Here is a 27,979-nt window from a genome sequence, read left to right as displayed (position 1 = left end):
CTTCTTACCCCATCCCTAAACACATACATGAGGCCGCGTCTGGGTCTGATCTCACGCCACGTGTGTGTGTGGAGGGGCACACTGCTGAGCAATCGCATCCGCACCTTTGTGCAAACACAGCCGTACCCGCAGAGGACTGGCATCACTGCCCTAGAAAGAGCGGCACCCCAGGCTGAGGCGTGCAGGTCCTGCCTGCCTCTACGTGGAGCGGGTGAGCTCATCTGGGGATGCGTGAAGCCAAACCTCCTCTCAACTTCTGACCAAGGGCTAGTGGTTCGTTTTGTTTCTTCCAAATTTTTTCGCCACTGTTGGAAGAATTGCATCTGTATACGTGCATCAGAGGTGGTGGTGGTGGGAAAAGCTGTGGGTGGTTGAGTCCTGATGCTATAGTGAAATGGAAGCAACCTCACTGGAAGAGCTGCTTGTACAGAGTCATTGTTCAGATCTCTAGTCCGAGGAGATTCAGGGATGGTTTAGTCAAATATCCAAGGTGTCTCAGGCTTGGACTCCCAGCTGTGCAGAGCTCTTTTGTCTCAACAGCCGATAAATGATTCACTGCAGGGGCAAAAGTAAATAGTGTCCAAGCTCTTTTCTGCAGTAGATTGAACTTTCTGCTGCTGGGTTTGCTGTGTCATAAATGCAGTTCCCCACCATCACCTTTCAAATGTTCCCTGCCAGAATGGAGATGCAGCCCTGAGACCTGCATATTCTAACTCTGCTGGTGATACGCTGCTCACTGTCCTGTGCATCTGTGTGCCGGAATATTGCCTTTTGTTAGCGAAATCATTAAACGAGCAACTACAGTAAATGGAAATTTGCATTAGAAGCATCTGCAGAAATTGTGGAGGTTTTGTTATGTGCTTCAAAAAAAAACGTGGCTTTGGGCAAAACAGGCAAACAAAGCAAATGCTGCATGGGAAATTGTGATTCGAGTGAGAGAAGAAAACAAAAAGTTGGTTTTCTGTCTAGATTTTTCACACTAAAATAGCTCTGGTTCCTGCCTGGCAGCAGGGCTCATGTCTGAAAAAAAAATGGAGCTCTGCAGAGAGGAAAGTGGCCAAGAGACGAGGTCCCTGTGCCGAGACTGAGAGACTGCCTCTGCCACAAGCAGAGCCGCAGACTCTCGAGGGAGCTGGGCCGTGTCCCTTACCTCTCTCTTTTTCCACCTGTAAGCCAAAAGCATCACTCTCCTCCTCCTCCTCCCAGAGCCTTCTGCAGCTGCTTGGCTTAGATTGCCAGTGCTTTGGGGCAGAAATTGTCTCTTGCCACGTAACTGTGCAATCCTGTGTCAGCGTGGTCTGGCCGCAGGTGGGGCTGGCAGGCACGCAGACAGAAACAGCAGTGATTATTTTAATGACTGATAAGATGAGGAGCAGCAGGGGAGGGAAGGTAGCTTTCCTCTTGCGGGGGGAAGAGTAGACACAAGACGGGAAGCGTGTCGGCTAGTGGTGATATTGGTACTGATGTGAGCCAACTTAAAGCAACAGCGCACAGGCCTCATGCTTCAGAGAGCAGCTTGATTGCCTGGAGAGTCAGAGGGACTTCATTGCTCTCTTGTCCTTCACGTTGCACAGCTGGACACTGTCTGCAAGGGCACGATGGCTGCTCTCCCCAGCTGTGTGTGGCAGTGGGCTGCCGGAGGTGGAGTGCAGGGTTAGATAGACCTACCCTGGTGGCACCCCGGTAGGAGAGCCATGGCTCCTCTTCCTTGGCCGTCCATCCTTGCTTGCTAGATGTGTGCAGATCTCCCCTGGCCTGGGGAGGTTGGAGCTGCTGCTGGAGACAACTTTGACCATCCCAGCTTCTCCTTCTGCCCAGTGACTTCCTCACTGCCATACGAGTGGCACCAGCTGAGCTACTAGGGGGACCTGTGGCCAGTTTTAACCCCATCCCCTCATTTTTTCATTAAAGCCCAGACCTGCTGGAGTCAGCCTGGATGTCACAGCCCTGCTGCCAAAATCCCCAGGGCTGCACTTGGAAGTCTCACCTGCTGTGTCTTTAGGGGTGTTGGGTGTATGGGTTTGTAGTATGTGCTGGTGTGAGCATTTTGACACCTGAGTCCTGGAGGGAATTGCTCTGTTGAAGAAACCATTTGCAGCCATGTGTTGGGCCATTCTGTCCACCACCCAGTTGCTCCCAGCCTTGCAGGGCCTGTGCTGGCATCTGGATTATCAGGACTGCCTGCAGAGCATGCCCTGGCCCTCACAGGCTGCTGGAAAGGGCTGGGGCTGAGCCTCGGTGCGTGAGGAGTGGGAGGGAAGGTGGGTCTTGGGGCAGCTCCTGCCACAGGATGGTTGGATCCAGTCTCACTGCAGCCAGATCTGGGAGCAGGGGACCAGTGCTGGCCCCCAGCAGCTCCAAGGTCATGTGTGACACGGACAGGGTACAGCCTCTGTGGCTTGGTTCCCCTATCCCCCCATGCTAAGTCCAGAGCGGAGCATGGAGCCTGCTCTTTGAATCCATGTGGGAGGGAGTCCCTGCCCTAATGCATCTCCAAGCAGCTCCAGTTCCTAGTGGGATAAGCCAACTCCTGTGGCTCTCAGGGGAATATTTAGTGGGAAATGAATTTAACATCAACAGGGAGAGTTAGCTCTAGCAATTATGCTCTCGCTCGTGCTCCAGGTTTGCAGGCGTGGAGCTCTGCCGTTCCTGCAGCTCCCCAGGCCGCTCAGCAGCACCATATTTCAGTATTGTCCAGGCATTTGTGGCTTTGCCGTAGTTCTGCGGGCGTCCTGCGCCCAGACGCTGCTGTGGGTGATGCAAGCATAGTGTGACACTGAGCAAAAGAGGCCTTGCCAGTGACGTGCACTGATTTGATGGCCACCCATCTCTGAGATGGTTGGGAGACCGGAGCTCTGGAGCTGGTGCAGAGGGAGGGCAAAGCTTCTTAATTTATTTCCTGGGTCAGAGCTGAGCGGGGTCTCTGCTCAGCAAGGGCTAGACGTAGGCCATGCAGATCAGGGACCTGGCCATGGTCTGGGTGAGTACAGGAGCATCTACCTTGATGTATCACACCTTCTGGCTCTGCCCTAATCTATCCCTCACTGCAGGGTCTGAGTCAGGGTACTTGTGGCTGTCTAGGTGTGGGAGGGATTTGGGGGACACCTCTTTAAACCACCTACATTTAACCAAGAATCAGGTTTGGCACCTTTTTTATCAGGACAGCCAAGGATTCCTCCTTTTTGTGGAAATACCCTCGTGTTCCTGCTCCATTACCCCTGCTCCTGGAGGAGGCAGGTGGGGCGGCGCATGGGGGATGAAGGAGAGGGTCAGGGCAGAGGAGGGCTGCAAAGCTCAGAGCAGGATGCACTGCCATGCGTGGTAGCGTTTGTTTTCTGCAGATGGGTCAGTCCGACCCCAGGAGAGAGCGAGCCCAGAAGACTGCAGGGAAGCACAGAGGAGAGAGAGGATGTGAAAAAGAGGAGTAGGAGAGGAGAAGTGGCATGAATGATAACGACATTATAATTAGTACTTAGCGATCCTTGCCCAGAGCTTCCAAAGGAAGGTCACCTTCGTTATCGCTGCTTTACAGGCAGGGAAACTGAGTCACAGGGCAGCAGGAAGAGTGATTTGCTCAAGGTCACCCGGGCAGTGTGGGGCTGGGCTGGGAGCAGAGTCTAGGTCTCGTGCGTCTGTCCTCTTCTGCCGCAGCACGCTGGGGCCGGGCCTCGCTGCCAGCCCTCGCCGCACAAACCGAGAGCCGTAAATTCAGCAGCGAGGCCACTGGGAGGTCCCTGGCCCTTCTGTGCCCATCTCCCTCGCCATGGGTTCCCGCAGTTGTGTCAGGTCCCGCATCTCCCCTGGCACTCCTGCCCCTGTGGAGAGAGACGTTTGTGTCCTGCTGCGAGCCCGAGGCCATCTGGGCTCCTGCAGTAGCCGCGCTGGGTAATGGGTTTTGTTTTGCTCCTTTTTTTTTCCTCTGGCCGGTACAGCTCCCCCTTTATTTCAGTCTAAATGGATGCCATCTGGCTAACGAGCCCATATTCATGTTCTAGATTAAAAGGCAATCCTCTGCGCATTACCGATACAGCGCTGTAGATTAGCGAGGTTTAAACGGTTTTGAAGGTGTAATTTGCTTTTCACGCCTGGTGCTATTTGCCTCCTGGCAGGCGGGCTGCTTGCCTGGCTTTCGTGGCGGGGCAGCGCTCGCTGGGCTCCTCGGTCCTGTGCCGGCTCCGGGGTGGCTGTGCAGCCTATGATGCTGCGGGCCTTGCTCGTCATCATCCTCAGCAACATCCCTCGTGCACGAGCGAGACAGCAGCCTGCCCCTGCCCCGGCCCCGGCTCCAAGAGGAGCAGAGCCCAGGTGTCCCGCAGCATCTTGCCTGTTGCGTCTCCGTCTCCATCTGCCTTTAGCGAGGACGCGACTGTTGCGACACGGCACATGCTGGCCCTTCCCTGCGAGCGCGCACCAGACGGCAAGGCCCCTTGCCTTTCTAGCAGGGAGAGGGAAGGGTGCACTTACGTGCCTGGATCTCCCCGTCGCAGAGACTGATTCACTTGCAGCTTGTACAGCTCCCTCTGCGCGGCTTCGCGCGTTCCTGGGCAGGGGAAGAGCAGGGCCAAGCGCCCCGTGCTGAGCTGTGCGCGGAGGAGCGAGGGGAGCCAAGCGGCCGGCACAAGTTGGAGAGGGGGGTCCGAGCCCCCCCTGCCCCGACACGTGATCCCACAGCACTAGCTGGTGCCTGGCCTTGGCCTTGCTCACCAGCGGTGAGTTCAGCCCATTGCAGCGATCTGGCTAAAAGGCTTCCCCCTGCTCCGCTCCCTGCCTCCCCTCCTCTGCTCCATGCAGTGAAGCAGGTCCCACCTGCAGAAGGAGCCTTGCTGCTCATTTCTGCCAGCCGGCTCCTACCTCCACGGCCCCGTTTTATTTGATTGCAGAAATAATAAACCGGAGCGAGGGAGCTATCTGGAAAGAGAGAGCTCAGCTGCGCTGGGAGCCCGATTCGAAGAAAAAGGCAGGTTCTCCCTCCCTGCTGCAGCTCTTGCCAACCCAGCCGGCTTCCGAGGCCAGCAGCTATTCAGCCACTGCGGAGACACCAATGAAAGTTACGATGTCTCTTGCACGGCCATAAAAGCTGCTGCTGTTATATCGGGCCAGCGCGGTGCTCAGCGCTGTACAAATAGCACCAGCATCAGGAGAGGCCATGCTAGAGCAGCAACTGCCCGTGCAAGTCTCTGCGACCTCGCGCGCTCTAGGCACCAGCCACTGCTGTGAAGAGCCTGGCTCTCCTCAGAGGCATCCTACCCTCTCCTCTCATCTTTGGGGGGAGCTGGGCCTGGGACACGGCACAGCCGCCTGTCTGGAGAGCCGAGGGTGTCTGCGGCCTCTTTGCAGGCAGCACGTGCTCCTGGGGTGATGCTGCAGCTGCCTAAGAGAGCCCAGCGCCAGGGTTTGACTTTCTTAGGGGAGAAGATGGAAATGAGGTGAGAGAAATGCAGCATTTGTGCAAAGTGTGTTGTAACCTCTGGGCCCCGGCTCTGCTGGCAGCTCCGGTGGAAAGTGCCACAGGCTGTTGAAGGAAGGAGAGCGTGCCGGCAAAATGCCTCTTTTTGCAGAAAGTTCCCCTGCGGCCACACTGATGTCTTGCTTCGTGGCCAGCTCCTTGCGGCCACACTGCTCCCTCTGTGCGCCCCCACTGCACCCCAAAACCGCTGCCGTGTGAGAGCCCTCCCGGGGCCCAACGCTGACTGCTGCTCCTTGTGTTTCCTTCCACAGATGGCTAACCCTGTGCCGTCAGCCTGCTGCGTGGTGCTCGCTGTGGTGGTGGTGGTGTACGCTCAGAGACATAGCCAGCAGGGTGAGTCTCTTCTGACATCTCCGACCTTAAGTTTCCCAAATAAATCTGGGCACTGTTCCCCTGGTTGGTCTCCGGGGGCAAGCTGCGCGTGCTGCCCAGGGTTGCCTGGTGTTCCCTTTCTAGACACGGCCTCTCCATCCCTCGGTGATGCACGTGCTCCTTGCTGCCTGCCGCTGCTGGGCTATGGGCAGCTTCACCAGCAAAACCTGCATCCCGCCAAGTGCCTGCTTGGATGGCCTGGTCCCCCTCGTTGTACCTTGTCCTACCCAGGTCCCTGCGTGTCCGGGGTGCCCTTACTTCCAGCACACCGTCTCTAACCCCCTTGTCCCCGCTTTTGGGCATGCTGCCCTGTGCCATCCACCTGTGGGATGCATGGGAGGAAGCGACCCGGCTGTCTGTCCTGCTCTTGCTCCCCCGGGGTGACTTCATTGCCGTCACTGGTGTGGGCGGCCGCTGGGACTGAGTTTCTGCTTCTTGAAGCCCAGCTTGCCTACTTCATCTGAGCCTGTGGCCAGTACCCTCACTGAGGGTCGACCCAGCTGCGCCCACCGCTAGCTCGTACCTCTCTGGGTCAGCAGGGGATTGGGGTTTTCCTTAGCGACGGCTTTAGAGAGACTAAAGAGGTGTGGAGAAGCTGGAGCTGGAGGACCCAGGAAGGTTTTAGGACAGCTGGTTGGGTCTTACCTGTTGGGCCACCTATGGCAGCCCTGCAAAAAGGGGGGCAAAAAGGGAGAACCCCAAAACTCACTTGCTTTGCTGGCAGCCAGCCTGGTTGTAGTTGCCCTCTGTGAATTATAAAGGGGAATTTTGCTGGCTGGCTCTGAAAGGGATGTCTGTACATCCGTGGGCTCTGTGGCATAGATGAACCCAGCCAGAGCATCCCGCTGAGCTGGCAGTGTGAGTGAGAGAGCTGGATCTGTGCTGAGGTCGTAGGCGTGTGCCTCCCCCTCCCAGATGGGGGTGGGGAGAGCATGGGACGATTCTGCTCTTGAGAAGGGGCTGGCAGTGGCATGGCAGCAGGGAGAGCTTGTCAGGTGGCGCTGGGTGAGCAGTCCCAGCACCTTCCTGCTCAACACCTTTGGGTGCTGAGTGGTGGAAGAAGTCAGGGTGGAGGTGAGCTGTGTGCTGCTCACAGTGGTGGGATGCTTTCTTCAGAGAAGCGATGCTGCCAGGACCTTGAAAGACCTAGGGTAAGGCTGCCAGAGCATCCCTTAGATGTATTGCACATCCCCACTTCCCCTGTGCTGCGGGGATAACAGCCTAACCCTGTCACACAGATAGATGCGCAAAAGATGGAGGTGCCAGGTATTTCAGGGATATGCACTGTGGAAATGTGTTGTCTAGACAGAGAAATGAATCACCAGTCCCTGCCAGCACTGTCCAGGGCCAAACATTTCCCTGTTGGCAGGAGTGTACTGGTGCTGAGAGCGCGGGCATGGGTAGGACCACCGTTCCAGGCCCCTGGCTCCTTGATCCCGCAGGATCCAGGGATTTGGCAACATAGCCTCCTCCTCTCTCCATCCCTCCTCCTTCCCTTTCCCTGGCTGCATTCATCAGGGAGGCATCTTGGGCACCAGCTCTGAACAGGAGCTGCTGAGGCCTGATGGCACCAATGTGCATCTGGGCTCAGTGCGTGGATAAAGCAAGGCTCCTTCTAGCTACAGTAAGCAGAGAGGCTGCTCTGCAGTGGAAAAGGGCTCTAGGGGAAATAAAAAGGAGTTTGGGACCACAGGGCAAGAAAAATAGGGTATAAGAGCTGGAAGAAGGCTGGTAGGACAGTTTCACATCTGCCCAGAATCTAGCTGCTCCCCTGAGGCTCTGCGTCCCTTGTGCACACCTCTCTGAAACACCGTCGTGGGACTGGGAGGGAGCCTTGGCTCTGGGCATGTGCTTTGGAGCAGAAGATCTCCTGCCAGGCTGTCCCCACTGCGCTGTGGCCCCTGGCACCTGGCTCACAGGGCTGGGAGAGGCCGTGGTGCTGCAGCCAGCGTTGGGAGCGCATGTCCCATGCTGGAGAGCAGACAGGTCTGACAGCCAAGACAACCTACGTCCAGACTGGGTGGAGTGGGGGAAAGATGCTGGCATGAAGTCCATTTGTAATGCGACTGAGGCATGCTTGACTTTAATAGCTCATGAAGCACTTTAAGAGATGCATTAGCACTGAATACTTGAGTGAGGAGGATGTGACAAGCTGCTAAGTGTGCACGAGCATGGTGCTGCGAGGCCAGGCACCTGCTCCTGGCTCTCATGTGCACCCCGGTGATTACTAAAGCGTCCTACAAAGTGCCACATGAATTAGTAATGGCAGCACTGGGCTCAGCAGAGGTGAGGTTGCTCATGCATTAATTCTCTGCTGCTTGTCTTTGGCCCTGCTCCTCAGACAAGGGAGACTGAAGGGTGCATTTGTCCAGGATGCAGGAGCCAAACTCTGAGGTTGGGGGGCTGGAAGAGGTCAGAGCTAAGCGGATCTACAGGAGCTGCCGTTCCTGGGCATTTTTCATCCCTCTGGTCCTCCCTGAGTACATCCACAGGACAGTCTTGCTCTAGAGGACAGCTTTCTTTTGGTCATGCCCTGTACTCTACGCTCACTGTTTTTGGCAGCACGTGCAGCCTACCCTGAGGCTGGGTATCTGCTATGCCTAAATGCATAGTCCTTGCAGAGGGAAACAGGCTGCGCTGCCAGCAGGATCACTCCCTTCGCAAGCCGCAGCGGCTGGAGATGAGATACAGAGCTCCCTTGCTTAGCACCCATGGCAGGTTGCTGAAGATACAACTGCAGCCAGCCCGATGGGCACCACCACAAGCTAGAGCTATCAAATTTGAGTTGCTCTCAGCCTCCCTCCACCACAGCAGGGTGGAGGAAGCAGGGAGCAGGGAGGTGCTGTGCTGCATTTTGCTCCGGCGTTGATGCTGTTTTGGGGCAGCTGGGGTGGAGCTTGGGTGCTGCTGCAGCCTACAGCCTAGTGAGGAGATGGCAGCTCCTGTTAGATAGGGGTTAAACAGTGCACTCACCACCAATCCAATTGCTGCTAAGCCAGTCACTCCACGCAGTTAATGCAGTCAGGCTGGGTGGCTCTGGCGGTCTCTGCCAGTGCACTTGGTCTCACTGAAGCTGGGCCAGCGCAGGTGACCTCACTGCAGCTCAAGCCCACGTTGCATTGAATGCACGTCCTTTGCCGAGCCTGGTCGTGGCAACAGGCTGATGCTGGGCCCCCTTATGGGGCTTGCTGAGCAAGTAGTCAGGGCACGTGTTTTGCAGCAGAAGCAGGAAGAGGAGCCAGGTCTGGGCATGGCTGGGTCGGGGGAGAGCTGCCCTGCCTCTGGGTGTCCCTGCCAGTATTTTCTTCCTCCCACGAATCTGCAAAGCTCCCAGCAAAGCAAATGGATAGACAAGAGTTGTGAGAAAAAACAGGAGGGGATAGAGGAGGAAGAGCTGGCTAAAGGCCAAGCAGGAGAGCCCAGTGTCCTCCGCATTAGCTGGTGTAGCTCAGTTTTCCCTGACCTTTTCCTTCTTGCATTTCCTTCTCTAGGCAGTGGTTGTTGCTGATTTGTTTCAGAATATAGGATGGCGATGGGAAAACCACAGGGGAGAAAAGAAGTGATGCTACCTGCTGTAACACGCACAGCTTTGGTAGACTAGGGCTTCAGTCATGTCCCCCATCAACAATGAGAACAGTGTAGGCATATCCCCTACCCTGCAGAGAGCCTCTCCATAGCAGTGCTTGGGTGCCCTCAAAGGAAGGGGAGATGCTATGGCATGGAGACCTGGGACTTGGCCAGAACTCCTTATCCTGGGGAGTTTTTAGGTGTTGGAGATGTGTAGCCGTGTGTCAGGTTACAAAGTGTGCATGGGTGATTTCAGCTCTTCCTAGCCACTGCCACAGCTGCCTGTGGCTGAACTGAACTGCTCTCCAGCTACAGAAATGCTGGCAAGATGGAACTCTCTTCCCCGGGCTCCCACCATGGTCAACGCTTCTTCCCCATCCGTCAGCTCTGCCACAGTTACATCCATATCTGTCCCAGACTGAGATTTCTCTGCTTTTAAAAGAGGAATAATTCTGCTTTATTGATCCTCACCTTGCTGAATTAACTCACATTTAAGCAATAATTATGTTTTCACCCTGCAGAGGAGACAAAGAGATAAACGTCTCTGGAAAAGAATGCATTTCAGATGCCACATGCTGGAGTTAATTTATTGATGTGCCTAGAAGCTGCTATCTTCTTGCTTTCTCACCAGCAACAAGCAATTAGCCCCCATCATTCCTCAACCAAGGAAGAGAAAGAGAGATTTTATTTCATTACTTTCCCTCCTCTCTTGCGCTGTTCAGCCCTTGTGCTAATCTTTTACAATCGGTTCTGCTGCAGAGCCTCCCAGGAGTTGCCGTTTGCATGCGCCTCTTTAGAAATGCTGACCACATTTCAGCCAAGGCAAAGTCTAGGCTGGTAAACAGCCTTTGCAATGCACACAGCAAAGCGATGCAAACTGACTTCTCGACGAGAAACCAACTGTAGTTACCTCCCTCTCTGCCCTCCCTGCCTTGTCCAACTTTCTCTGTGTTGCATTTGTAGGCCGATGGGGATGCAACCAGCTCTTTCAGGGCCCTGCCTCCTCCTGTGTTAAATGTTCCATCCAAGTCCCCAGGGCATCAGACTGGTACAGTTAAACTTGTTACTTTGGTTTTAGGGGCCTTCTCTGGGATTTGCTTGCGTTTTCTGTGTGGGAGGTGGTTTGTGTATTTTTGCAGAAATACATGGTTTGTTTGTAGATGTCCGAGTGGTTTTTGGTTGTTGTTTGAATGGCGCTCCGTTAAAGTACCTGTATTCAAACAGTGCGATGAGCTACCTGGGCCATGAGGCTTGCTCTGGTGTGTGTGAGTTGGATGCACAAGGAGGATGTTGTCTGAACTTCTCCAAAGGAGAGGAAACGTCAGGCCAAAAGAGATCTTAAGTTGCTCAGATCAGGTCTGTCTGTCTCCTGTAATGCTCCGGGCGGGGGGTGGGGACAACATACAGAGGTGTCACACGTGGGCTTTGTGGCCAGCAAAGCTACAGGAAGTCATGGGCTTAGGATACAGCTATAAAGGCTTGGGTGGGATGTTCACCAATACTGCCTAACAGCATAGGTGATGAGAAACCAGCATTAGCGATGCTTAAAATCCTCAGAGGGTTTTAAGAAGAGATGGGATACATATTTGCCAAGGATGACACACTGGCCAGGCTGGCCCGTTGACAGTCCTTCCAGCTCTTTTTATTTGGTAATGCTACAAAATAATCTCATTTTTTTGTAATTTCAAAATTTCAGTATAAGTGGGGTGGCTGAGAAGAAAGTTTAGGATTTTTTTTCTCCTCAGTCTTTTTCTCTATTTTTCAGCTAGAGTACTTCTATCTTTGCACAATACTGAATTTTCAAAAATGTGGTTGTGATATTCTTCCCTCTTGCATCCCCTGCTGCTTTTCTTGAGCCCAGTTTCACTATCGCTAATGTCTGCTCAGCAGCTCAGGCAGTCTCAGGTTCCTTCCAGACCTGCCCCGTACTAACAGTATGTCTTTGTTCCTGCTGATGACTTTGGAAACAGAGTTTGCGAAACCTGGGTGAGCCAATCATTTTTTTCTGCTTGATTTAATCCCATTATTCCTGGTTATAAAAATTTGAAGCTGGCAGATTGTTTGGCTGCGTAATCCATGGTGCAGCCCTGCACCACAGTGTCCAGAGCCAGGCAGGGTGTCCGGGAGAAACATCTCACACGCTTGCCTTGTTCTTGTGTTCCTCCTGGCCTCCGCTCTGCAAGGAGGCAGAAGGTGCTATGTTTTTCTGTGTTGATTTTCTCTGGGGCAGCCAGCGCTGGTTGCAACCCAGAGCAGATGTCAGGGCCCTTGAAGCCCTGCTCTGAGCTGGAGCAGCAGGGCCCGGTGACTGACACCCAGAGACACCTGCTCTGCATGATTCTTCTTATATATGGCTATTTTTTAGAACTCTCAACAAAGCTAAGCCCTCTCTGGTCCTTGCAGTGACATGCATCAGCTGCTCCAGGGCAAGGTGCAGGAAGACCTGTAGGAGACACAGCGTGATACCCGGCACCACCGGAGCCCTCAGTCACCAGTGATTAGGGTTTGTCCTAGAGGTTTTCTAACCTCTTTGTTCTCTCAAAGATCATCACATTTAAGGCCAGGAGGAAGTGGTGTGAGGGCCTGTGGCGGAGGCCAGACTAGAGTGTCTTTCTGCCTTGGTGTGAAGGAGTGAGCAAGTCCTGTGGCATGTTATCCACAGTCCCTCTCACCTAAATTTGGGAAGCCTCAGCATCCAGCCATTGGATTTCCTTGTGCCTTCCTCCGCTAGATTTCAGAGTACAAAGATTTACCCCTGGCTAGGTACTAACAGACGTCGACCAAGTTATGTTTTTAGTTCCTTTGGTTGAACATACTGGGCATCCTGCATCTCTCACTCCAAACTATTTCTTGTTTTTTCCATATTGTTCCAGTCAGCCTTTACTGAACTGTTTCCAGTTTGTAGCCATCCTTTCTGGAGTGTGTGTATCTGCCTTGAAGGTAACACTGCAGAAGTAGTGTCTCCAAATCTACATCCAGAGGCTCTCTTCCGTCTTGTCTTCTTGTCTCGTCTCGTCTCGTCTCGTCTCGTCTCGTCTCGTCTCTGCTCTTCTCTGCTCTTCTCTGCTCTTCCCTTCTTTCTTCACCATGGTATTACAGTGCCTTTCAGTCATGCATTAAGTGACATGACTAACATCTGTCCTGTGTTGTTTGTTTTTTCTGTCCTTTCCCCAGGGCGAGATGTGTGTGCAACAGAGTGTTTTGGAATTTTTATAATTACCCGTAGCCAGACACTCACTGCTCTCTGTTTATGCTGGGGAAGGCAAGGTCAAAGGGAACGTGTGCATGCACCAAGCAGAAGGCCAGCAGGCTTGAGATGGTGCATGCTTCCTGGAGAGCCTCATTCCACGCTCAGTCTCGGGCCAGTGCAAGGGAAAGCTCTGCCTCCTTCCTATAGTGTACCGTTTTCTCACTCCCCCTTAACATTTCCTTGCATCTCTGGCCAAGCGTCAATCTAGTCGCAATGTACTGGCACTTCATCTCTAGGTGGCTCCTGCCAAGGCCTTATCGGAGTTGTCCTCCCCAAATCACAGCCCTGCCTCCTGCGAATCTGACCTACATTCCTTTGCCATAGATGAATGGACTTGCGTTTAACTGCATTAAAACACATGCTCCTGCTGAGGTAGGGCTAGTACATTAACCACTCCAGATCTCTGTATACAGTGGACTTGTCCTTTCCATTATATACGGCAGCCTTTGTGTAACTGGCAAATTTTGCCAGCAACAGTTTTATGTTTCCTTTAAGATAATTGATAAAGTGAGTGATTAGCAACAGGCCAAGAACAGATCCCTGTGAGGACACAATAGAAACACCCTCCTGCAATGATGATTCCCCATTAACAATTAATTCCCCATTAGCAATTACATTTTTTAATCCTTCCTGTTATAACTCTGGATGCTCTCATTATCCAGCTGGCTGAAATATGAACCTCATTCCAAAATCCAGTCCTGTTCAGCATGAGAGCGGGCTATATGGTGTTTCCAAAACCTCTGTCTGGTTAGGAAGCAAGGTTTAGCATGGCCTCTTCCTTCCATGTACCTCTTGCTCTCCATGAGCTGTTTCACAGCCCAAACACTGTTCCCACCAGCATTTCTTTCAGGAGAGCTTAGAGACCCAGAACTAAGGGATGGTGCTGGATAAAGAAAAGTAATTTTTCTGGTATCAGAAGAATGTTATCAAGGTTAGCTCAGCACAGTCAAAGCCACAGGGTTCAGCTCAGCTGGTTCTCAGGCTGAATGAGCTCTGTGCACAGTGGTATAACACTTATTCTGGTAAAGGAGCCAGCTGTACCTGCAAGCCCTTGGTCCCAGAGTACGTCACGAATAGATGCTCCTGCTTGGGAGCTGGCTCCTTCCCCCTGCAAGAGGCTGCTTGGGGAAAGACACGGGTGTGAAGGCATTGCGGGAGGTGTGAGCGCCCCAGAGCCCTAGCTTCTCTGGCAGAGTGGATTGCAGGCGCTGTCTGCACCTCTGCGCCCCCCAAGCAATAGCCTCACTTCTGTAAGCAACTCTCATACACAGCCAGTGAGTCAGCCTGAATCGTCAGGGACACGTTACCCCTCATATAAAAGCTCCAGCACTGGCTGCTTATGTACTGCGATTAGGATTCAAGCTTCACCGCAACACGGAGCCTGCTGAAATCATTCTGAAGGCTGCCGTTCAAAGGCAGGCATCTGCTCTTCATGGCTTCCTCTCATTTGCCTTGCTAATTTCTTCCCTGCGCTAAGCTGTCTCAGGTCCATGTCCGTCTGTCTAGAGGCGGGCATCGTTCTGGTGCAGTTGGTGCATCCTCCGGGGCCAATCCACCAACCTGTCCCTTGCTGTCCTGCCTGGCTGTACCTCAGGTCTTGTGGTAGATGTGTCCCTTGGATGCCTTTGCAAGGAAGGTCAGTAGTCTCCCTCCCCAGGCATTTGGTGCTGTGCAGCTTCCCCTTTCCTTCCCTGTTTCCCTGGCAGCCCGCACTGCCTTGCCCAGTTGGAGACCCCAGGTTGACAGCAGCTCACCCCATCTGTGGTGACACTCCAGTTCTGGCCCATTAAACACTGCATGTGACATCACAGCATTTAGGAGCCCTTAAATGTCCGTGGACCCTTTTGCTGCTCTGATCTTTCCCTGCTGCCTCACCATACCTGCCCAGCCCTCATATGGTGAAGGTGAGTCTGATAAGAGGAAGCCCAGACCCAAACAGGCACGCACTGCTTCTCCTCTTCTCCAGCTGCCCTCCTTTTCCTTTCTCCCCCTCTTCTTTTCTCTCCCTTTTTCTATCTTGGAGCACCTGGCTTTTTTGCAGAGCGAGATGCATCTCCTGAAAGGTTCCCAATCCGCGAAATAAAGCAAAAAGCAAAAATAGCCTCAGCTCCTGGAATGCGTCTTTCTATTACTGGACATCCCTCTGAGCTCAAGCAGATTTCCTGCCCAGACATGGAGTGAATTATGGCCGAGCTCTCGGAGGCTGACCTTGTGGTCAGGCAGGGCACAGGCTTGCTAATAAATGTGGTCAGCCCCTACCGCAGACAGCCTATTTTTAGTGCCTGTGTTTCCTTGCCCGCTGCCTCCCGCTCCCCGCGGCCTCGTGGGCCTGCCTTGTCGCCCCGCGGACCCTGGGATCTGAATGCCCGCGGGAAGCTGGCTGGTGCTGCCGGACAGCCCTGCTGGGAGCACATGGGAGTCTCGCCCTTCCCAGTTTGGACCTAGCCAAAAGGTTTGATTTCCGTCAAAAGAGAGTGGCGGGGGGAGGTCTCTGTTAAATTTGCACTGCCAAAAGTCACTGTGACGGCTCGGGAGGGCAGAGGGGCTCCTGCGCGTGGGTGGCCTCTCCTGCTGGGAGCATGACTCCGCTCCATGCTGTGAACAAGCAAGGAGTGGAGAGCTCATGGCTCCTCTCCAGGGTTTATGCTGGAAAAACAACAGCAGGTCCATGTGAGGTTGATGCCCCATTGTGTAAAGGGCTGTCAGATACACAGGGAGAGGTGCTCTTAAACCGCAGGTGGGGAGGAGAGGAAAAGAACAAGAGGAAAAATAGAGGGACTCGCACTTATACAAGAGGGAGCATCTCCCTCTGACTTGAATACTGCTTCAGGACTTGGGAAACCTGCTCTTTGGAGCCACTGTGCTTCCCGCAGTCTGAAGACAGGCAAAGTGTGTTGAGAAGCAGCAAACTGCGTTTACTATACAAATCTGTGGCAAAAGAGGTTGCTGCAGGTGCTTACACTGAGTTCACCCCTTTCTGGAGCATGGAGAGAGTTAGAAGAGTTAGTTGGAGGTCTGGTGGTTGAAGCAGATAGCAAAGCTATAGATTTAAAAAAAAAAAAAAAGAAGCTAAAGAGTAAAATTGCAGATCTGGCAGTTTTTGGACCAGTAAGTCTGCGATTCCTCAAAACTGGTTAAAATAGTTCACATTTGTAATGAGCATGAGAAGAAAAAAGCACCTGGAGGATTGCAGTCTGACAGGATTAATTAGTTCTGTCAATGGCAAGGAAAACCATGTCGCAGTAATCTCTTAAACTTCATTAAACATATCGACAGGCAATGAAACAGGAGGAATGAGGTTTGTAGTCCACCCAGGCATCCAAAAGAGCTTTGACAAGCACAAAAGGTTAGCAGAAAATTGGCATCCTCCTGAGGTATGGCAGAGTATTGCCTGGAGGAACTGGTGTCAGAGACACAGGGGTGTTGCAGGTTCAGTTTTGTGATGGGAAGAGGTTTGCAAGAGGACTCTAGAGTCTGCGGTAGGACCTGTGTCACTCTGTGCATAGATGATCTGAAAAGCATTGAGAAGTGAGGTAGCAGCCTGGGCTGGTGACACCAAGCAGCTTAGCATAGGCAGGGTCACAGAGGAGAGAATGTGAGGAAACTTGCAGTCCTGCTCCACTTGGTGATGTGCCATGTGCTACCGTGGCTCTTGAAGAAGGGCCATGTCCTATCCTGGCACTGATCTCCTTTTGGCGAGGGAGGAAGCAATCCCTGTCCGTGGGTTATGCCTGTCTTTGTGTTGCTTTTGCAAAGGATTCCAGAAATGGAAGATCCCAGAAAAGAGTTACAGTTGGCATGGAAACATTTAGTGCTTCAGGAGTCTGGCTTGAATTACCCCGACCCCAAAAGCCTGGAAAGGTCTCGCCAAAGAAGTCACATGCAGCTGTCCCAGGGAGCCAGCTGTCTCACGTTTCCAAAGCAGCCCAGTCCCATCCAGGCAGTTCAGGGACACGTGTCCAGCTGAACTTGGACTGAAGGTGCTGCTTGTTAATTATGTGCTTTGAAAAGTTTCCAGTGACTAAAGTCCTGGATCACAGGCTGCCCTTTGACTGTGAAGCAAATCTCTGGTCAGGCTGAAGGAGCAGAGTGCTGCAGCTCTGGGGACATTGAATGTAGGAGCCCAAGACCTTACCAGGGAGTGCTACAAATCAACACTGAAGTGCGTCAGCCGGACTGCGTGCGGACGGACCCCAGGACTGAAAGGGCCAGGTAGGGCTGGGGCTCTGGGGCAGAGACATTCAGGTCCTGCACATCCATCATTAGTGCTGGGCATGGAGTGAGTTACTTGCTGCTAGCTGGCTTCAGTCTACCTATGACACATTGGTGACCAAGCAAAGCCCTGGATAACAGGAGTGCAGTCAGAACGAGGCACTGAGATTAAACATCATCATCATTGCTTTCTGGGGAGAGGGTTTTGCTAGGGTAGGAAAAGAGCAAGAGCAAAGGGATCAGGAGGCATGCTTAATAGAGCAGATGCTGGGACATGATGTGCATGAACCTTAACGTGTAGAGTCTTTTTTGGATTAATTTATCTGGGCAGAAATGGTGCTTATGTGCAAAGGGAAATAGTTAATGCTCAGATTCCTAATCTGGGTGGGAGATGCTGAAGTGTGAAAAATAAACAGGAGAGCAACTTGCAAGATTTGCAGGCCATCCTGGGGATGAAAAGAGCATCTTTCAGGATAAGCAGGCATGGGCAGCACTAAATGGAGTGGATCCATGCGGAGAAGCCAATATAATTGTGGCATATTAAAAGGAAAAAAAAGGAAGACGAATTGTGCGGGGTCTGTGGCAGCCTCATTACAGAGGGGAAAAGCGATGCATGTCACCTTGTAATGAGCGCTTCAGGAAGGCCAATCAGGTGGAGAAGTGAAGTGAGACCGCAAAGCGATCAGCAGTGGTGGAGGCAGGAGGGGTTACAGCATTATTAGTTCAGTGTATGGACCATTGATCTCTTGGTGTAGGATTTGCTACGAAAGGTTGTTCTTTAGGCTTAGCTGCCACCAGGTGCTAATTGAAACTAAGGAGTCTGGAGGCTAATTGCATCCTCTTCCTTTGCTTAAAGGCATCCTGCCAAAGGTCATGTTAGGAAAGGGGCTTTGTGCGTGTGACTCAGCGTGGCGATGAAACAGCTGTCACCTCTCCTCCGGAGGCAATGGGAGGGGGCTAAGTACTTTTCTTTGCACAGCTGCATGCACATATCTAGGAGGTCAATCCCTGCACACAGCCCTGAGCAGGACACGTCTGTCTTCTGGTGCAGAACTCCCTGCGGATGGGGCAGAGCCTCGCTATGGGGTGAGCGTGGCTGGTGTGATGGCGCTCTCCGTCCCAGGTTCAACATGCTATGGCAGGGCCTTTCTAGCTTTTTGCGGTTTGCAAAGCCTGAAACACTTCGCCCGGTGTTGATCCTTGGTAGCAAATCTCAGCCATCCAGCAATAGCGGAGCCCTCCTTAGTTATCTTTTCTGGAGTGCTACCAAATAGCCAGAGGTCTGCAGAGCTCAGGCTGAAAAGCATTGACCTGCAGGATTGAAAGCCTAGAGGAGTTCTGCCAGCAGGGCTGTGTGCTTTGTAAACAGAAAGGAGACGGCACCACTACGCTGAAGGTCTGGCTAAGATGAATGATCTAAAGCAGAGCTGTAGCATGTAGTGCGTCTTGCTTGTTCCCTGCTGAATTTGCTTAGGTGTAATGAGATGTGCATGTGTGTGCGTGTATTTCTGATGTCCCAGCGCTGGGCAAGGAGCGTGTACACATTGCTGGATAACACAGCTCTGCTAGGTGAGAGAAGGATGGAAATCAATGTTTTGTTATGCCTGAGTGCATTTCTGCTCTCTGGAGAAAGATCCCCTTTGTACTCTGCCATTCTGTGCCATGATGTGCAGGTGGTCAGATGTACTGCCCTGAGGATCCAAAACAAGGCAAAGCTGAGGTGGTCACGGCTGTGGCTCTCTCTAAGACCCTTGCAAGGTAATAGAGCTATGGAGTGGGAGTAGGGCCGCAGACACTTCCCCGGTTGTGTTAGCAGCAGCTGGTGCAAACCTGTGTCGTGCAGAGCATGTGCACAGGGGTCCACTGCCTGGGGCTGGTCCTTGTGGCCTCACATCTGTACAGCTATCCAAGCACAGGTTGTCTCGAATCAGCCTGGCAAGCTTTGTTCAACATCAGCATTGTTTATGCACAAACCCACTCCCGGGTGGACCATAAGCCAAGCCCAGAGTGCTCCCGAGGGAAGTCTCAAGCCCTAGCCATGAACTTGAGACTTCTGAAGATGAGTCACAGAGAGCCTCTGACTCCAGCCAAACCGCAAGCCCTGGCAGTTAGGACTATCTGCTGTGTCTGTGGCTTGCCTGCATTGCAGTGGTTACTCCAGCTGAGAGCACACGGTGCAAGTAAACTGAGGCACATCGGGGCTAGAGAAACCAGCCCAAGACTCTCAGGTATGTTGGTGTATTAAATCCAGAAGCCGATGTCTGTCCATCTGCCTATGATTTTCCTTCAAAAGCCATCCATACCTGGGCATAACTGGGAGCGTGAGCCTGGAGACCTGCTGCAACCCCTGCCAACTGCTGAGACAGCTGGAGAGGCTTGGAGAAAAGCATGAAAATGATGTTGCTCAGGACTGGAAACATGCAACTGAGCCCTGCAGCCCTCCAAACTTCCTGCCGTTTGGAGAGGATGGCACATTATCTGGGGCATGCAGCAAAGCACTATGTGCCTGGCTGGCAATCATATCCAAGTTTCTGTGCTCAGCAGAGTTGAAAATTAGCTTTGCCTTTGTGCTGGAAAGCACAAGTGATTGACCCATGTGCCCATTTCGTCCTTCCTTGGGGAGCGTGTCTTTGTCCCATGGTACGGGGGAAGGACAGTGGTGGAAGAGCTCAGGAGTTTGGGTCCCCACTGCTGCAGCTCGATGTCTCCCTGCTCATAGAGCATCACGTTCAAGCCCCTTGGCAGGGTGGAGGGATTGTGACTGCTGCCGATGGCCGTGGACTCACTTCCTGCTAGTGAGCTGCAACACCGTTCCCACTGGTGCTCCCGCTAGAAATCCATTAATCCCGGCCCTACTGGCACTTTTCTCTGCCTCAGCTATCTCCAGACCTCTGTCCCAGAGGATCCTCCCCAGCCTCACCCAGTAACACCCTAGTCCTTCTCTTCTACTCACCAGGCATCACCCTCCTGAGCAGGGCACAACAGGTCTTTGGGCAGTAGAAGAAAAGGATGTGCCCAGCCTCTGTTCTTGCCAGAAGCTTGCGCTCTCTCACTGGACCCATCGCCAGCATCCTCTGCATGATCTTCATCCACTGTTATGGCTCTGCCGACGTTGTGGTTCCCAGCCAGAACGTGAATATTCAGAGCCACCTCTGATCATCATGAAGCATTTAACTTGTTGGCCCTTTGAAGAGGAGAAGAAACAGGCCCCAGCCTGTGACCTGTCCTTCGTGTTGAGACGGTCTCTCACTGCTCGTATGGCTCTCGCCGGAGGAACCCACCATTCAGACCAAGCACAGACAGCTCTCAGGTTACCAAACTCTGTGCTCCGTGCACGGAGCTCAAACTGTGAAGAGGCCCATGTTTTGGAAGCTGTCTGCCTGCCTGGCTGTCTGTGCTATGAGGCCTGTGATCGAAGCACCTTTAGCTGACTTATTGTTTTTTCCGTCATGTCAACGGTACTTTGCTGATTTACAGCTGTGGCCCATCAGATCTGCCCCCGTGCAGGCGACTCCTCCTGCTCTCAGCCCTAAGAGTGAAGGGACACATCCTTCTGTCCCTCCCAGCTTGCAAAGTGAGTCTCCATCGTTTTCAGCCCCAGTCACTTAAGGCTGAGCTTTGGCTCCTCACTTTTACAGAGAGCAAGCCCTGAATATTCAAGAAACAGCACTGAACTCAGTGTGACCATGGTCAGCAGGTCTGGCCCTTAATTAATGAGCATTGATTGTACTTCACTTCCAACAGTGGAGGAGGGAGCTGTGGCTCAGGGAAGCAATGAAGTGTTGCAATATAATCACTGCGGCCATTTTTATGTAACCGGTAGGTGCTCTTCAAACGTTACGTAGCTGCTGCCGTGGCAGCATGGGAGGCAGAAAGGAAACTCATGTGAGAAGAATAATGACATGAGACTTTGAAAGGTGGTGTTTGAAAAGTAACATTTATTTATACATTTATGCAGGGTTGGCACTGTTTTAGCTCAACAACCCCAAGGCGCATCTCTTGTCATCCTTAGCACGGCAGGGTCAGAGCAGCTAACCTGGAGGTCCAACCATTTTAGCGTGTGATCCTCAAGAGCTCCCTCTGCCCTCAGCTCCCCTGTGTCTGAGTGCAGCAGCAACCTTGCCACCTCTAGGATGCCAAGAAGGGCTTTTAGGAGGTTGGATGTGCCTTGTCTCCAAAAAAATTTGGGGGAGGTTCAGGATGCGATAAGTCACATAAGTGACTGAGCAAGATATCCAGATATCTCTGGAGGCAAATAGGTGCTTTTAGGACATGATTCATCTGGCATAGTTGGTAGGCCCATACTAGGATGCAATAGACTGCACTCTAGAAACAGCTGAAATTGGAGATTAAACAATTAATTCAGAAGGACACGTGTACTTGGTCCGGTGAAGCCCACTCCAGGTCCCTAAAGCATTAATCATGTATACATCTCCATGTAGCTGCATGTAGTTCACCCCTATGGCTGCAATATGGCAGTGGAGGGAGCTAAACTTGTGTCTTACGCTTAAGTCCTCACCGCTGGGTTGTTTTGCTATAAGCAGCATATAAATGCATCTCTCTCCACCTCTGCAAACCTCTCGAAGTAAGATGCCATTGGAGTTTAGAGAGGCCTAGAGAACTCAGTCATTCTCCCGGACGGTGAATCCCCCAAGTCCTTCAGCTTCCAGACTGTGGCTCATGGTCAGGAATGGGTGCCGAACAGGCTGGGGTTTGTAGTCTTGTCAAAAGAGGAATTGGCCTTTAAGGTATCTGACATTAGGGAACCCTCGCCCCATGTGAAGCTGTCCATCTTGCCGCATAGCCTGGGCATGGCTTTTCCAAGCGCATGGCTAGTTTATCATTATCGTATCATTGACTCAGTACAAGCCGAGCTCTGTGAGACCATACGCTTCTCTACCCGTCACGTGTTTCTTTCTCCAGACTATTGCAATTACATTCTTGGCAGCTCCAGAGAGATGGCTGTCCTTCTATTGATCCATCAGTACAATTTTTTGGATATAAACCCAGAAGGAAAATTTCAGGATTTAGGTGGCAGATTTAATCCTATTACAGTCTTCATCCTGTCCTAAATCACAGCTCCAGAGTGACAAATGAGTAGCAAGAACCATCAAGAGTGAAAGCGAGCCCAGCTCATGTTACAGCTGTTTTAATGAGTTGAACGTTTTGTGTTGGGGACCTGATGAGGAACTCCTGGCAGGTGCATATGCTTTGAGGACTCATCTGGATGGACTTCCTCTGTCCATCTGAAAACTGGATTATTTAGGCGTGTGTAGCTGGACAGGCCGTTGCTCGTTTGCTGTGAACGGAGAGAGCTGGAGTCCGGCTGGTGGTACCGAGTGAGGAGGGAACGTAGCCTTTGCACAGGTCGGGTAGAAATGGAGTAGCTCAGTGAGAATTCGTGCAAACCTGTCTGCCAAACTGGTGACTATTAAGCCCCCTGCTAAACACTGAACATCTGTAGCTCATGCAGTGGCGTGGGCCAGCAGCTTTGCTTTGCATGAGCCATTCTTGGGGTGGCTACCCCACTACCATGGGCAGTACTGGGGTGGGGGTCCCAGTCGGGCTGGGATCATGTGATGGGAACGCTGGGGCTCTGATAGACTTTCTCTCCTGCAAACCACATGCATGCAGGTGGCTTGCAGGGGTGCTAGGGAAAGCAGTTTGCTTGGAAAAGTGGCAGGAGGTAGGTGTCAGCAGGCAGAGAATATGTTTGAGTCAAGCTTGGTAGGCCCGAAGGATTAGTGGATATGGGGTGTTAAGTGGTTTAATTGTGTCTTCTTTCCTCTTGTGAGTTTGTGCCGTTCTTCCTAACTTGCTTAGCTAGAGGAGAGTTTTGTATAGCCACTATTATGGGAGGCTTTTTGTTTTCCTGCTCTGGGGGGGATCGCCCTGGGTGCAGTGCAGCAGCCGTCTGACAGCGCCTCTGCAGCATCCGAGCGCGGGAGCTGTCAGCACCCCGGGGAGCTGTACAGGGCTTCAAGCCGGGCAGAACAACACTTCCCCAAATGAGTGCTATGCTTTGGCCGTCTGTATTTCAGTAGGGCCTGGAGAGCCCAGCCGAAACTCAGGCCTTGATGTATCAGGTGCCATAGGATACCAGGGGAGACTGAAATTCAGAATCTGGCTCTGCTGCAAACTACTGTGAGTCCTTGGGCCAGTCACTGAATCTCCATGCGGATCTCAGCTGCCACCTGTAAGAGAGGGAGAACAAAACTCTCCTCGTTTGTCTCCTCCCGTTAAATTGCCAGCTCGTGAAGGCGATGCAGGGCCACACATGGCCGTGGAAGGGCGCAGGCAGCGCGGCAGCGCGGGCGGCCAAGGGTTGCCACCTCCGTCCCCCACGCCGCGACCTGTGACCTGCCGCAAGGGGCCTCTCTGTTGGGACCCGAAATCTGTCCCCAGCCACGGTCAGCCGAACAGAGCTGCTGGGAAAAGCCTCGGGGGAACCGCTTGCCCCTGGAAAGTGAAGTCCCGTCGACGGTGAAATGTTTTACAAAATCTAGTTTCTTCTGCAGGGGAAGGGGGGGGGGTGGGAAATCATGGAAGAGGGGAAGGGCTCCAGGATGTCTTTTTGGTATTTTTCAGAAATAGTCTATCTTCAGGTTGAAGCAGCTCCCTCCTCCTCTCCCCCCTAAAAAAGAGGATTTGTAAAGCCTTTTGTGCAACACGGTGGGATGGTTTTGAAAAAAGTTAAAAGAGACACAAAACCCTTTGGTTTCCTTCTGAAGGAATCCAAGCGCTTTCTCTTTGACGGAGAATTTTTGGGGAGTCGAGGGTGGCACCCTGCACTCACCTCCCTGCCGCCGGCTCCGGGCCGGACCGTAGCAGGCTGCCAAAAAGCAGCCAGTGAGCTCCTCTCCTCCCCGGGTGAAGGTACCGAGCGGGGGAAAGGGCTACACATGCAAAACCCCGGGGACGGCAAGGCGAGGGCTCCTAGCCCGTGCCTGGAGAGCATCCAGCCTGCCCTGTCCTGCGGGGACGCGGTCGCGTTGGGCCCTTTTGCAGCTTTCCCCTCCGTCTCCGTCCGACGGGACGAGCGAGCGCCGCGGGCCGGGAGCCTTGCTGTGTGCGGGTGGGCTGCAGCCGGTCCCGCGCCCCCCCACCACAGGGAGATGCATCGTCTTTTTGCTTTGCTTTCGAGAATGAACGCACTTGCAGGCTGACACCACTGCGATCGTCCCGGCTGGGGAGGGGGGGGTTCGCTAGCAGAGTGGGAGAGACTGTTTTCTATTCATGGCCTCACGTCTGAGGCAGAATAAAAAGCGTCTTCTCCCTTGTAGCTGCTTTCTGTGCATGCACGCATAGATTTGCATCGATTTAAGGCAGAGCCTCTGCCTTTGCCCTTTCTCTCCTTTTGGACTGTTTCCTTTTCTCTCCCCCGGGTAGCTGGCGCTGTGCGTGCGTGTGCGCTTGCGGACGTGTGCAGGTTCCTGCCTGCATGCAGCTCCCCTTCTCTCTCGGCTCTCTTTCCCTTGTTGCTACTATTCGTTACCTCATTTTTTCTCTTATTCCTCCCTCCTGATAGGAACAACCTCTCACAGCCGACTCATTTCAGAGATGTTTTTTTCTCTGCTGAAGCCAAGAATTTTCTCTCCCCAGTCATGCTTAGTTTGGAAGTGGGAGGGGGAAGCAGGTTTTTTTTCCACAAATAAATAATTTCTGCATGCTAAAGAGGCAGGACAGCAAAACTGGAGCGCCCGAGTTAGGCTATAATGAAATGTTCCGTTTGCTCTGGGAATCTTTCTTCCCCTGGAAAGCTTCCTCGAGTGTTTAATTTAAAAATGTGTCATTATTATTTTTTGCTTTCTTCCTCTCAAGAAGAGATTCCCCTGTTTTTCTGACTTGCCTAGAGATTTCCAAGCACACCAGAACTTTTCCTCTGGCTTTTCTTCATTTGTTGCTTTCTTTTTGCCGGGGTTAAAAGCCCCAAGTCAGCAAGGTACTTAAACACATGCTGAAAGTTAAGGGCTTGCCTAAGTGCTTTGCTGACTTGGAGCCAAAGATATTTTCTCAAGTCCTTTAAATGCTTTGGAACCTGAGTTCTAAATGTTTTACATAAATTCCAGAATTCAAGTATCTCTTGTGATAATAATAGTTGTAATTCAGTAGTGCCTTCAGATAGCTAAAGTTCTCTTCCTTCTGGACGTGCTGAGTTTCTGTATGGCCTTACCTTCAGCAAATCTGATGCCCTAAAATCTCATAGCGTGTCGAATCCAAGGAGCTCTCCAGGGAGCTCCTGGTCACATTTATTTGTATTTCAGTCAAGGCACATGTTGACTTTTTAGCGTTTGTTTTGCAATAAGACACTTCAAACTTCTAAGTGTTAAAATTAAGGGAAAAAAGGGGCACTTAGTTCAAATCATACCGAACGAACATCTACTGCTGAACTAACCCTTGCTCATCATCCCAAACACAGAAAAGACAAGTTGAGGGCTCTCAGAAACAGCAACGCCAGTGAGAAGAGGCCAGGAAAAGCTCTCAGATGAAGGAAGGCTGAGCTCTCATTTCAGAGCACCTGAAAGCAGCAGTGCTCTTTCCTTTTAAGAGATTAGTAGAATGGATAATAATGAAAGCGGTACAGAGGGGCAATAGCACTGGGGGGACGAGCAGGAAAGGCTCCTGCTGCAGAGAATGGTGCGAGAAGGAGGAGATGTTCTCTGAAACAGAGACACAGCAACTTCAAATACGAACTATGGCTGAGCTGTTTCAGGCTCTGCATAATCAACCTGGGGGACTCTGTCGCCAGCCAGCAACGCGGCCCAGCCGTAGGAGCGCTTGGAAACGACCAGCCACTTAACGGAGAGCAAAAACATCTTCTTCTGAGGTTTTGGAAAAGATGTTAAGCACTGGTGCTTCAGGGTGCAGACAAGTGAGTAGGGCCAGGCAGGAGCTGTTGAGCTTATTGCATAACTCTCCGACGGGTCGCATGCACCCTCCTCTGAAAGCAGCAGAGGCTGCTGCCGGGACTAGGAAACTACGCTGAAGGGCCTCTTCTTACCATCTGAATCTTAAGAAATTTTTTTGATACATAATATGATCACTGCATGAACTTCTCCACTGTGCTTGACAATTAAACTATTATATATCATACACATATCTGCATGGGGCAGCATGCAAAGCCTCTGTCTCTGTGCCCAAAAGCAGCATAGTCTCCTACCATCTAACATTACAAGGTTTGAAGGCTTGCATCTTGCTGCCGGGCTCTGCAGGGTCTTCATCCACGCAGCACATAGGAGACCCTGTCTCCTGCCTGCCCAGGCACTGTTAGCCAAGGTTGTGTCACCCTCGATAGCCCGCTGCCTGCAAAGCAAGTTGCAAATACTCAGCCGTCCTGTGGATGTGCGGGTGTCTTGAATAGCGCTGAGCTCCACCCAGGAGCTCATTTGGGCAACATAATCCTGCAGTTGTGTTATCTGTGGCCCAGATGCACCTGCCAATCTATAACCAGAGACTCTCAGGTTGGTTCGGCCCTGGCTGCAGCCTGCTTCCAAGCGCTTCTCCGGATGTAAGAGCTCTGCAGTCCCGGACAGGAGGAGAAGTTCCCCTTTCCTGGAAACAAGGGTTTCAGTAACGTGAAGTAAAAGACCATTTGTGCACAGGAAAGTCAAAAGACTTTACCTGCGCGAGATGTCCGTGTTGGGATGGGTTGGGAAAGGACTTGCCACGGCAGCGGGGTCCGGGGACATCCAGTCCCTCTAATGCGATGCTGCTGGGGTTTGAACACACTGAGCTGGGGAGGGGCAGGTGATGTATTAGGAAAGACACCCCAAAACAACACGGGCAGCTGGAGCATCGTGGAAACCTGCAGCTCCAGCCATTTGGTGGGTACGGGGACGGCTGGTGGGCCCAGGAAGCTGAACCAGAATGAGGCATGAACGAGGAGAAGAGAACAAGCCATTGCAATGATGTTGCTGTGCTTAGACATCCTGCAGTCCAGACTGGGGTCACGATTTTTGGTTTTAACCTGTGCAGACACAATGTTTGGTAATACAATGGCAAATCAGATTAGGTTGTCTGGTGGTCTCCGGAAAGCATAAACAGCCTGAATTTCTGCAACGTATCTAGACCATCAGAAGCCTGCACAGCTCTACTTACACATCTCGGAGGAGGTTTCAAAATCTGGGGTCCTGTCCTGATCTACAAGGCTCCTTTAACTATAATCAAGGACTTGACACCTCTGGTGGGAGTAGCACCCTTCCCGTGTGCCGTGGGCCTGACACGTCGCTGTCTTTCATCCTGGAGGCGGTTGCCCCCAGCAGACGCTCGGTGCGAGTGTCAGGCTGCGGCCCCACAGCGGCGCCGTGGGTCAGTGCTCGCTGGCGATCGCTTCCAGGCTTGGCTTTGCTTGAGGATTCTTTGGAGTGAAAGGCATGGAATGCAAATGTAATATATTGTTACTACCGAGGCAAATCCTGAGGCAGTGGCTTAGTTGTTAATACATCCCCTGTTGGGCAGAGTAGATTGTTGCCTCATTTATTAATATTGCTTTGAAATTGTCACTAGGCTACTGAGTGCAAACGTTACTCAGAGAAGTGAGGGATGGTGACTGAGCCAAAAAAATGACTTGGGAAAACACTCGCATTTTAGCAACATCTATTCTTCCCACCATGCGCACCTGATGCATGCAGCATCTCAACTCCTGTGTTATGCCACAGTCAAGGGCACAAAGAAAAGTTGTGATACTGGGACAGGGAAAGAAGTTGCTCTGTTGGGAAGAGTCCAGTCCTGGTGTCTAAGCTGTATTTCCCCTGAGTATGGATGGAAGAGAAAATATTGGTGCTTCTCTTGGGAGTTCCCAGGCATGGGACGTCAGTGGAAATATGTGCTTTTAATGACGGTTCCCATTTCACTGCCTGCATCACTGATTGCTGGCATGGGCCGCTGAAGTTGGATGTGCTGGCAGGGTTGTACTGACGGCGAGGTGGCAAGCAGGAGGGACAGCTAGAGCCCTTGCTGGGGTGCAAGAGTCATTGAGGCGCTGTGCTGCCCTTCAGAGCTGCCTTTTCCCCCCCAGCTAGACAGCCACGTCTCAGCACTGGAAATCTCATCCCCCTTCACTTCTAAATCTAACCTAGGAGGTTCTTTGCAAGTCCTGGCCCCGTGTGCAA

The 27,979-nt window shown here is 52.3% G+C and overlaps 1 protein-coding gene across 16 annotated transcripts in view; it reads left to right on the top strand.

Annotated features, from left to right (window-relative positions):
• The window catches only part of LOC104152004 (ciliary neurotrophic factor receptor subunit alpha), a 238,422-nt gene that overhangs the window by 129,788 nt on the left and 80,655 nt on the right, over positions 1-27,979 (top strand). For 14 of the 16 annotated variants that reach the window (XM_068928278.1, XM_068928274.1, XM_068928283.1 and 11 more), the window contains one exon: positions 5,719-5,800. In XM_068928278.1, the coding sequence (XP_068784379.1) occupies positions 5,719-5,800 (82 nt within the window). Of the gene's footprint in view, positions 1-5,718; positions 5,801-10,369; positions 10,455-27,979 lie in introns of all 16 variants that reach the window. The other 2 variants (XM_068928286.1, XM_068928285.1) reach the window with 1 other exon arrangement.

This window comes from Struthio camelus, chromosome Z, assembly GCF_040807025.1.
Source record: "Struthio camelus isolate bStrCam1 chromosome Z, bStrCam1.hap1, whole genome shotgun sequence".
Taxonomy (NCBI): domain Eukaryota; kingdom Metazoa; phylum Chordata; class Aves; order Struthioniformes; family Struthionidae; genus Struthio; species Struthio camelus.
The sequence above is the reverse complement of the archived record's forward strand: the minus strand, read 5'-3'. Positions and strand labels throughout refer to the sequence as shown.